The sequence below is a fragment of the Coloeus monedula genome (genome assembly GCF_965178545.1).
Source record: "Coloeus monedula genome assembly, chromosome: 4".
In the NCBI taxonomy this organism is placed as follows: Eukaryota; Metazoa; Chordata; class Aves; order Passeriformes; family Corvidae; genus Coloeus; species Coloeus monedula.
Genome location: NC_138784.1, coordinates 51,505,455 through 51,517,471, shown reverse-complemented (window position 1 = coordinate 51,517,471; position 12,017 = coordinate 51,505,455). Strand labels below are relative to the sequence as shown.

Here is a 12,017-nt window from a genome sequence, read left to right as displayed (position 1 = left end):
TTCATTCCAATGGGATGTGGGGGCTCACTAAGCGGTACACTTAGGAGGATTATAACCCCATCTTCTGAATACGTGAATCATGATGAAAAAAATCTGATATGTTTTAATTTGTTGAGTGAAATTCCTGTTTCTATAGAAAGCAAGACAAGATAATACATCCCACCAAGGTAGAGTACTTAATCAGAGTAAATGAAAACACTCAGGTTGTTCCCAGAGCTTGAATCTGCTAGGGAAGAAGTAACTGACTGCTGCATAAACCTAGGAGCCTACACAGACTGGAAGAAAACACTTTTATACACAGGAAGAAGAAGACTAAAAGTGATCCAGGTGGTGGGGCTGAGACTGAAAGCAACATGCTCATATGACTGAGAATATTTAAGTCAGCCTTGGAAGACCCACCAGGATGCCCTTGGCTGAACAATTATAACTTAGCTCTACCAACCTTTTTGTATTAACATTCAAAATTAGGACATTAGACTTAAAGTGAACATCTCTAAACTTGGAACATGTATCCATTCTGCCCGTGTTCTAGGCTGGCCAGGGCTGGTCTGACAGAGAACAGTGGCCTTAGCATATTGAGCCCAAGGTAAGGTCTTCCAAGACGTGAAGGCCAAGAGAAACAGCTCAGTGTGATGTTAGTGATGGACCAAAGCTAACTCCTGCTTATTCAGCAAGATTTGGATTGAGTTAAAGTGGAGGGAGTGGACAAAAGCATGAGTTCACACCAGTAGAACACCAGTCTCTGATAGCCAGCAGTACCCCAGTGGGACTACATTCTCACTAAAAACACTTTCTGTGTCAAAATTATATACCATTAATGCCCCAAACCAATGAGATGTCCTCTGCACCTATCCACTAAGAAAATGTAAAGTTTCTGAAGGATCACATACACCAGACTGGATACCAGTACAATGCTGGTAAAGTGAACTGAGAGCACAGAGAGGGGGTACTAATTTGAAGACATTTATTTTCTCTTTTTTCCTTCTAACTAAACCACAAAGTAAACAAAGATAACCTACATAGCTTGTCTTAGGAGAAGCATAAATTTAAATCCAGAAAATAGATTTCATTGTTTAAACCATGGGATTTTTTTTAGTTTTCTCTCTGCTTTAAAAATTATCGTAAATATGTTTGTGCTGTCTGTCACCAAAGGAAACAGACGTACTGGGGACAAAGTGTTACTGGGACATAATCTTGCTCTGTTTCCATGACAGGATATGGTTGTAATCATGTGCTCTCTGTGGTTTTAAATGCTAGTAATTATAAATAAGGGATTATAAAGCTGTTACCTGTGTTCTGTAACAGCAGTTCTGCCAAAATATCAACTGCTGAATGAATTGTCTTGTATCCCTGTTGAAGTCACCAGCAAAACTCCACTAAGCTGAAATCTCTGTTCTGTGGGAGCATGGTAGAGAAAGAATATATTAACATCAGTAAAAAAGAAGTGTTAACTCACATTTAGACAATATGTGACTATTTATTCTCTGGAAATCTAATTTTAAATTGTGGAAAAACCTAGAGGCAAGGTAAGATACAGAGGGTACTAATCATGGAGTTTGTCTGGAGAGTAAGTCAGAGACAGAGTAGGAGCTCATGTTGGGACTGCTATTTGAGGAAGACATTTTCTGTATATTGACTAACTTGTTTTTAACTAATTAAAACGTTTTATGTTGAATTTCTCCAAAAATATTTCACCATAAAAATAGTAACCGTTTCTTTTTAACAGTTGAGAGAAGAAGAAGGTATAATATTAATTACCGAATCAAGGAGCTTGGCACACTCATCCCCAAGTCTAATGACCCGTGAGTTCAACTGTCTTTCCTATAATAATATTTACAGTATAAATACAGGAGAAAAGAGACAGTTGCATATACTGGCTATAAGATTAAGTAATGGGATACAAAATTCTTCTATGACAGGTCACTGGCTCAGATCAGGCTGTTGAAGTAGCAAACCTTTGACAGATTTTTAGTGCCTTGGAAAAACTTATGTGAAAACATAATAATATGAAAGCAATTTCAGGGTGTTTAAGAGAGACTACCACTTCAAGGGAAAACAAACAAACAAAGTAAACCCAAACAAAAGGAAAAAGAAGAAAAAAGGAAAAGATAAGCCAAACAACAGAAAGTCCATCTCTGTCCCTGAGCACAATTGCGTGGTGTCTCTGGAGAAGGAGGTAGTGATGCTTTCAGCTCTTGCCATGGCCCTCTAGTGGGATAACACAAAATTTACATTGTCACTGTCTGCCCTTTGACTAAAGAAAAAAAAAAAAAACATTTAAGAGTCTGTAGACTGAGCATTTTTCAGAAGTCCTCAACTCAGTGCAGGGAAAGCACAAGTCCTAAAATGCAAGGATAAAAGTAATAATTGCTATAATTGCTATAATAATATCATTTTATACTAATGCATATACTTAAAGAAACACAAAATGCATATTGCTTGAACTATGCGCGCATTCCCTTAAAGCTTACATTTGTCATCAACAGGAAGAAAACTGCCTTGTAGAAAAGCCCATTGCAGGATTAGTAATAACAATTCAGAGTGATTTTTAATGCTGAACTTTAGGCTTAGATTTCTCTTGTCACTCAGGGAAAACTTAGGACAATATACCAGTATGATTGTCCCTTGTATAAAGTTGATTATACAGATTTTGTCTTTATCATTTGCATCATTTGCATACAAACTTGCATGATACTTCAAATGAAAACACCTATTGATATTTCAGCTTTTTTTACCTTAGGATTAAGAAAATTTGCTTACATTAAGGATTTCTGCAACAATATAAAACTGTGTGAGACTTACATAAGTACAAGGTTGGCTTTACTTGGAGTGAAGTCACCAGAGAGAAAGTTAACATACTGCATCCATTTAGAGAATTCACAAACTCAGCTCCTTCTATAAGCATTCACAAAATATTGGGTAAATGGGCATGTTTTTATTATTAATATGGAATTAGGTGTTACAGCTGAGTTAAAATAAAAAGCACTTTAAATACCTAAATAAAGTTTTGGCCATGTGATTTGTTGCAAGCAGAAAGTGATACAAGTGTTTTAATTTCGCTGGTGCATGTTTCAGTATCCAATACTATTTGGGTAAGTAATTGAAAGATTTCTCAGAAAAACAGTGGATGGCACTGTTGGTTTGCAGCTATAAAGCAAAAATAGAAATAGGTTACACTGCAATTAGAGATGGGCATGGGGTACAAATTCCAGTTGCATTTTTTGATTGCCTATATAGGTGTTTCACTTGTATGTTTTGGTCTGGATTCAGGCTTACGTTGTGAATTTAATCAAAACTGTAATATCTAGAGCAATCATTTAAGCTATTCCTAAAATTATTTACCTGGACCTGCAGTTTTGCTCCAGTAAGCGGATGGTGGACTTTATCCTCAGATCTTGGTGTTGCTGCCTGATGAAAAAGTTTCAGGTATAGATTTTGAAGTCATTGCCTTTACTTGTTTTAGTTTGCAAACCTATGACTGAGTTCAGCAGTGTGACCAGACCCAGAGTGGTTTATGTTTACAAAAGCACAAGGTGAACTTAAGTATCTCACATTCTGAAGACTGCTGTCTTCAAAAGGCTGATAATCAGTACTCCTTTGGAAAACAGGTCTACTGAAAAGCTTTTAAATTGGTGTTAAGAAAAAAAGGCACCAGAATGTGCAGGGCTTTTGAAAAAACAGATTGCAAGATGATTTTGCTATAGCTTAGTGCAAGGATAAATTTATTCAAAGAAGTGTAAGCACCTTTTTTTTTTGTATTTGTATTTTTAGGTGGAAATAGACTAATTTGAACATGTTTTGTTGGCTTAGTAGATCAAAATTATTATTACTTTTTGGTATGGTCTTGTTTTGCCAAATCATAACTCAGTATCTTTATTCTATCTTGCAGTTCTTGCTTTTTACTTCATAACACCTTACTGTGCCCCCAATCTGCCCCCTCTCCTTTGAAAGAAAGAGATTTATCATGGCTTACAATACTTCATCTGTAATATTTTATCACACATAGCATTTTTGCCTCATATTGATTTTAGAAGATTCTTCTTATAGTGGAAACTTAGCTGTAAAAGGAGAAAGCTTACTGATACTTAGACTAAGGATGGTGAAGAAAATCAGCCTCTGCATTGAAGAGCAAATACTACTATAACTAAGCCATTGTGGTTAGCATGCCTGTCCCAGATGGCTTGCTTCAAGAAGATTACATTCAGAATCAGAAATAGAAAAGGACATTTTTTGTGCCACTTGGAAACCTTTTGTGATTTATATTTCTTAGAAGTGCTGTGTGGGGTTTTTATTTCACTTTTGTTTTGTTAGTTATGTAGTGAACTTGTTTGGCTCCTGCAGAGCTTCCACAGGGAGTTTCTTTTGACTGGATTAAACCCCTATTCTTTCCATGTATTTTTTTTTTTTCTAATTTAATGATGAAAAGTGTGGATTACATTACATAAATGAATGGGTGTTCTAAGTTCACTTCATCAGCATTAGAAAATGAAGATAAGTATAAGTTACAAAGAACTATGACTCTTTTGTTTAATCTTCAATGCTTAGATATCCAAGTGCTAGATGATTCAGAAATGCAAATCAGTTTTACAGAATAATTCAAAAATAGAATTTTAAAAATGCCAGAAATACTCTGTCATATTTTGCTGAAAATCTCATAACCTGCTCCTTTAATTATACCCACCTTTCCACTTGTATTCAACCTTTCTGAATCCACCTTTTACATGGTTAACAGGATTTCTTATTGTGATGGAGCCTGGGAATGCCTACACAAGAACAGTTTAATGTAGTTGGACTTGAATTGCCAGGAAGCCAAACAAGAAAAAGCCCCTTCCTTCAGGAATTCTAGTCATATTACAGAAATGGGATGTTGAGAGAACTGCTGAGAATTTCGGCAGAAGCAGCGGCTTGTTCTCACTCTCTCCTTTCTTGCTCTCTGCATCTACCTGTGCCTGACCTCTCTAGTGTCTGTGCTCAGACCCTCTAGCAGCCAGCACAGACACATTTCTTGCAAAGGAAAACCTTGTGTACACTCGTGCTATTATAAAGTGGAAACTTGCTGCCTCTTTCAGAATAATACAATTCAAAATTGTGCAAGTCCTCAAAACAAGTACAAAGTCCTTCTAACTATTTCTTTGAGCAAATTTCTTTAATTTCTAAGAAACAGGGAAAGAGGTGGTCTGCAAACACAGTTTCAGCTTTGCAAATGCATTTGTTATTAGTAACTGACCTGTCTCTGGCAAACTCTGTAACTATCACACTCTCTCAAACACTGCTTTTGTTAATTAGATCTAATCTTAGATGACCAGATGCTCTTATCCTTCCTACAGGAGTTCAACTTCCATAAACTAGTAAAGATCCTTTGACTTCAATAAAGTTAAATTAATGGAAATGAGATGAAGATCAGTCTCTTTTCTATGTTTCGTTTCTCCAAAATGGGAAACTTAACTTGATGAGAGTTATATGTTTTGTTCTGGGCATTTAAGTTTTGTAGAGAAATTCAGGTGTTAAAGTTAGGAGGAGACAGGATGCAGAGACTAATAAAACATGTTTTTCACTTATTTTTTTTTAATTTGTATGTGAATCTTGTTATTTTTGGTAGACCTCTGTTAATTAAACTCACTAACACATCGGTAGTTGCTAAAAAGTTCAAATTACTTTACCATATGGACACACAGGAACAAAGAAGTAATTCTTTGCAGAGGCCATTTCTGATGACCAGACCTGCAAAATGTCTTACTGCTCTCAAATGACTTGGTTTGGATGTAGAATTTCCCATGTATTTCAGTATTTACAGGATGGTGCCATACATGCATTTAATAAAAATCAAGACTAAGGAAAACAAAAGCCAAACCAAAAAAAAAAAAAAAAAAAAAAAGGCCAAACAAGAAGCAAATTAATAGAACAGAAAGATCAAAGTGAAGAAAAGAATTCCTGCCATATCTGAAGATCAGTAGATCTATATCTAAGTTTGTAGGATCAAAACAGTTAAAAATGCAAGTATTTTGTCTGTTTTTATAAAGAAGTTTCCAATTATATGAGTAACAACTGCCAGCGATTCCTGAATTTTTAAGGTTTCTCAAATGGGTTTGTAGGCCTTTTCATTGTAATTTTTATCTCTATTATATATAAGCACAATCTATATATCTCTAAAAAGCAAAAACTACAAGTTCCTAGTGACATTTTTATAACTTCTGAGATAGTTTTATTTACAACCAATTTAGAAACCATTGTTTTCAGAGAAACAACAGAAACCCAATAACTTATTGGAGAATTTCTGAGTTCTTCTTATGCACTTGTCGTGCTTTGAGTTAATGCATTTTCAAATGCTGAGGTTTTTTCTTCCCATCATAGACGAATCTTCTTGCCTGCCTGATATGCAGAGCTAGATGCACTTCATACTATTGCTATGCAGGAATCTCACCTTTACCAGCCCAAATTTGCCTGCATCCTCACCAGTTGCATTGCTGCTCTGCACATCTTCATAGAGCCTCTGTTGCTCCACAGCACTGTCCTGTGACTGCTGTGTGGTGCTCTGGGCTAGAATGAATGAAGAATGCCTGTGATGCATAATCAGCACAGACACCTTCAGTATTTTCTTTACATCCTTGTAAAGAGGCACACAAAGTGAAATACACATTGACTTCTAAGGTCATCAGCTGTTCCTTTGCTGTGTTGCCTTCAGACACTGGAAGGTTTAACTTCAATATTCCTCATTTAATAAGACACTAACCAGTATATGTACATATGAGAAGAGATGTAGAAGCAACATGGGCGCCACACACATAAGCACAGACACACACACACACACACGTGTACACTCCTTAAAGGACAGTCTCTTGGATAATAATAGTAACCACTGCATTTTTATCCCAGTTCTTCATTACAGTTTTGCCTCTCAGATCTGTAAATATTGCCACGAGAGATATCTATCCCTATGTATCTCATGCAGAAGCTGACCAGGTCCATCTCTCTTGCAGTTTGAATCCAGCAATTAATCTTCCAGTGAAGATTTATTTAAAACAATGAAAAAAAATCATTACCATAAAATAAAAACTAAAACTATCAAGGAAATAGGAACTAAAAGTAAGCCATATCACAAGGTGATATAAAGTGTAACAATTAAGTGCAACATGAATTAATTTCATCAAAAAATATTCCAAATACAGTTATGAATGTATGACTTTTATGTCAATCAGAAAAATCAACCAAAAATAATTTTTTCTGATTTTGAATTCATAAAATTTCATAACTGACATGAAATTTTTTGTGAAAACACTATGAAATGTTTTCTAAATATGTGATACATTCAAATTTTCCTGCTGTTGTTACATTTCTTCAATTATTTCAGTTTTTCCAGCTATGGATTTGTTTCTAATTTCATAGTGCTATATCTTTAGGTTCTGACCATCAGCTCAAACCTGTCTTAGTTTTGTGTTTAGTACTTATTAGAGACTAACCTCCTTGTTGAGCAGGATTGTGTTTCTCCATATAGCATATATAGCTCATATCCAAGATGGGAGTGGAGAATCCCAGTTAAAAAAGTTTCTGTCCTTCTAACTTTATTTATTTTATTTAGCTTATTTATTCATGAGTGCTGTAGCATAGACAGACAGACACTTTACTGCCTTTCAAACTCCACTGCAATTTAGTCATAAATAGGGACCTCTCAGTATTTTACCTAACTTTCCAAAGAGGTCTGAAGAAAATGAAACTGCTACATGGTGATGGCAGTCAAAGATTTGCCCAGAAACAATGCATTCTGCATACAGAAATCTTCCTTAACCTTTACAGTTTGAACGTAGGTAAAGCACTTGAGAGGAGAAAGTCCTCTCCTAGGAGGGAGCCTATGGGATGCTGGCAGGAAACTGTTCTGTCCTCCCACCTGGTCAAGAAGTACAGGGACGGGAAGGAGAAGGCAGAGGAGCTTCCAAGAGATGATTCAGCCATGATGAGGGAGATGTATTCTTCTCTTGGCTCCCAGTCCCACCTCTGCTCTGGCTTTTTTAGCCAGCCAATGTCTAAATCAGAATACATACCCAATTAGGTTTTGGCTTTGTAGACAGTAGGGTTGTAGACAACAATTATTTTCTCTCTGACCTCCTCACTTTCTAATCCCAAAAGCTCTGCATTCCTGGCCCACAGCATAGAGAGGAGGGAAGCTCCACAGTTTGTGTGCTGCCCAGAGAGAACAGACATTTGCATTTGAGCACTCTTGGATCAAAAAAATGTTACCCTCAAATCTCTAGCAAATTTTCTGAATTCTACAGTATGGTTAAACACTGTGATGCTTTATCACAAATAATTTTATGTATTCTTCTTAGTGTCTTAAAGTTATCAGCTCCATAAGGTTTTATGCCTAGTAAAGCATCAGGAAAAGCTGGGTGGTCTAGGCCCCTAAATCCTGTACCTGCCTGGTTTTTTCACTATACATTCAGAAGAAAAATAACTGCAGAAATATCTGATGGTGCTTAGCCTCATGAGGGGAACTGAAGGGGCAGGGACCAATCTCTTCACTCGTGTGACCAGTGGCAGGACTCAAGGAAATGACATGAGACTGAGTTGGGGGAGGTTCAGGTTGGATATCAGGAAAAGGTTTTCACCCAGTGGGTAGTTGAGCCCTGGAAACAGGCTCTCTAGGGAAGTGGTCACAGCACCAAGGCTGACAGAGTTCAAGAAGTGTTTGGACAATACTCTCAGGCACATGGTGTGATTCTTGAGGCGTCCTGTGCAGAGCCAGGAGTTGGACTCACTAATCCTGATGGGTGCTTTCCAACTCGGCATATTCTATGATTCTGTGAATCTTAGTGATGAATTTTATGGAGATATGGACAAAGTGATAATAGCCTGGAGTATAATTTATATTTCTTTTGGCTCCAAAAATGGCAGTATGCAAATATATGTTTTTGGAATAGGTATTGAAAAGATGTTTGTCCCTCCCAACATCAGATTCTTACTCGTTTAAATAGCTTTTCTTTCTCAGGGTTGTGTTATGGGACCAGAAGCTCTGCCAACCTTCTGCTCAGCCTAAGCAATCTTACAGTGAAGTGAATAGTTTGGATAAAGCCAAATATTGGTATATTTAATGCAGTGAACCCATCCTGTATCATAAAATACTGAAATTTATTAGAAATTAAACATTTGAAACAAAATTCATTCTTGTTCCAAGACCTTACTTAAAGGAATACATGGAAAGTAGATAAATGGGTACATGAAAGTCTTTGGACAGATTCATTTGAACAAGTGTTTTGTTGCTAGTAAGGCAGCTTGTAAGCTGGAAGTCAAACCATGATTTCCTGAATGATGGGCAGATTTAATCTGATTTTTTTTGCAAAGCTTTTATTTTGACTTGGGGTCTGCATGTAGATGTACATTTTAACTTGGTTTTTATATTGTTTCAAGATTTTTGAACATGATTTTTGTCATTCCCTAGTCATGATGGTTATGAAAGTGTGATTTTTCTGATCTGTCATCACTGAGGAGTGGCATTCAGCACAGATCATTTTTTTCTCTACAAGTATAAAAGCAACCTCATTAGTAAGTCAGGTAAAAGGAGTAGTATATTCAAAATGATCTTTAAAAATTTAGGCTTAAGTCCTCAGTAATGTATGTTTCCTAGTTCATTAATGCAGAAATACTGCACATAGATTTTAATCTTAGAGTTAATAATAAAAGCAATTTTCACTAAAAATATAAAAACTGTAATGGTAGAATCATGATATTGCATTTAGCTCTCCCACAAAAAGTCACTTTATTACTTTCTTTTGACACTTATTTTCATTCTGGGATTAATTTTACTATATAAGGGCTTCTTAACTATTCTATTAAAATTTCCATTCAGAAGCAATAATATCTAAGAGTGAATAATAGTCATGTAAATCATTATTTCATATTAATGTAAAGGATTTTGTAAGTTCTTATGAATTCTGCTGACATGCACAATTGTGAAAAGGTTATCTCTACATTCTGCAGTGATATGCGCTGGAACAAAGGAACTATTTTAAAAGCATCGGTGGAGTACATCAAGTGGCTACAAAAAGAACAACAGAGAGCCAGAGAATTAGAACACAGGCAGAAGAAATTAGAGCACGCTAACAGAAGACTTCTACTCCGAATTCAGGTTTGTATAAATGTTGCCACGAACTACAAAGCTTTCTCGGAACTTATCCCTCATCAAATTTTGTTAATCTATATAATTTTTTCTCAAATGACATTTATTAAAAATAAATTTACTTTTCCTATTTATTTCTGTGTATATTGGGGAGGGGGTATTCTTTAGATTTCTAGGAAATTTCTTTGATAATTATAGCTTACATAAAGTAATTTGTGGAAAAGTAAGAAGTATTTGTACAAACAGTTTCATTATGCATGTGTTAGAAACAAAGAAAGACAAAACAAAAGGAAATAAGTATATTCCTGCAGCCAAAAATCAATACTGGCCACAAAGTTCCCTCAGTATTTTAATTTTCCCTTTCAAGCTGTTTAATGCATTACACTCCCTGGTATTATGTTATATCTACTTTTGACATGAAGAGGCAGAATATAGCCCTTCATGGCTTGATAAGCAATATTCTAATATAGGCACACACCTATGGAAATGGGATGGATAAATAGCTGGATAGACATAAAATCGATCATCTTATGTATGTTGATTTACTCATATATCTGTATAACATAAGCATTATCAAGTAAAGAATCTTCTGTTTCTCTGGATAACAGTTTTATAATGAACTATCAAGTTGCAACATTTTTCTGCTGCCTTCATTGGATTCAGTATGCAGTGGTTTTAGAGAGGCTGTCCTATCTCTTCTGTTCCTGTAGAATAGTTGCTTAATGACAGAAGGGGATGTAAAAACACTTGAGTGGCTAATTTTCTTAGATTAAAAAAAATAATATTTTAAAATTTAATCTCACAACTGGGCAGCAGGTATAATAAATTTTCATGCATGATTTGTATATTTTCTGCAATTGTTTTGAAGAGACTGTTTTCTCTTTTAAAATTGTTTAATTAATTTTGTTTGAAATGCTAGGAACTGGAGATCCAGGCACGTGCACATGGTCTTCCAATCATGTCTTCACTCACTGCTGTCGATTCAGCTGCACAGGTCATCAAGCAACAGTCTTATCCAGAGGAGAACTCTGTAGACTACTCTCAACAAATGCCTCTGGTACATGGACAAAATTCTGATGTCTGCGATGGATCTACAGGCTTTTCTGATCCACTTTCGCACTTCACAGATTTGTCCTTCAGCGCAGCTCTAAAAGAAGAACAATGTCTAGAGGAAATTTTATTGGATGACACAGTGTCACCATTTGGAACAGACCCACTCTTGTCCTCCACATCCCCAGCTGCCTCAAAGGAGAGCAGCAGGAGAAGCAGCTTTAGCACAGATGATGGAGATGATTTATAAAAGCAGAAAGGGTCTCATACTTCTCTAAACCACTTGTTAAAAGACTGAGTTGAACGTAAGCATGGTGTTTATTCTTATTTTAGATACTTATAAGGAAAGACACTGTGAAAATCAATTACATGACAAGGTTTTCAATGAGCCCTTACTTCACAGGAAAATAAATGGACATGAACTCATACCACTCTGCCCCATATTCACCGTCTGTTCACAGCTGGCATTTGCACAAATCTCTCTTCACTGGGAATATTTTTACTATCATTCCGTGACTTTTTACAGTACTAAGAAAACTGTTACCACAAAAGGAATACCCATGTTGCAAAACTGTATTCAAACTCTTTTCAATCTCCTTACACTTTTCTCTGCTGCAAATATGAGTTTTAGTAATTTGCTAATTTTTTAAATTTTTTTATAACAAAAAATTCTACAAAATGTGAAGCAAGAGAGAACTGTTTAAGCTTGGAACTGCAGAGATGTTACAGTTTTTAAAATCTTAAAACACCAGAATGGTAATGCTTTCACACAAGTAAGCATGAAGTGTAGGTTTCTCTTTAAAAAGAGAAAATCCATTAAGCTTTCCATGGAATGTCATTAGTTTTTAAAATTTCATTT

At 35.8% G+C, this 12,017-nt stretch overlaps 1 protein-coding gene across 1 annotated transcript in view; it reads left to right on the top strand.

The window, feature by feature from the left end:
• Nucleotides 1–11,408, top strand: part of TFEC (transcription factor EC) — a gene marked incomplete at both ends in the record, with an annotated part of 66,664 nt that extends 55,256 nt beyond the window's left edge. The window contains 3 exon segments of the mRNA XM_082279577.1: nt 1,727–1,802; nt 9,970–10,117; nt 11,028–11,408. Coding sequence (XP_082135703.1) covers nt 1,727–1,802; nt 9,970–10,117; nt 11,028–11,408 — 605 coding nt within the window.
• Nucleotides 11,409–12,017: the final 609 nt, after the last annotated feature.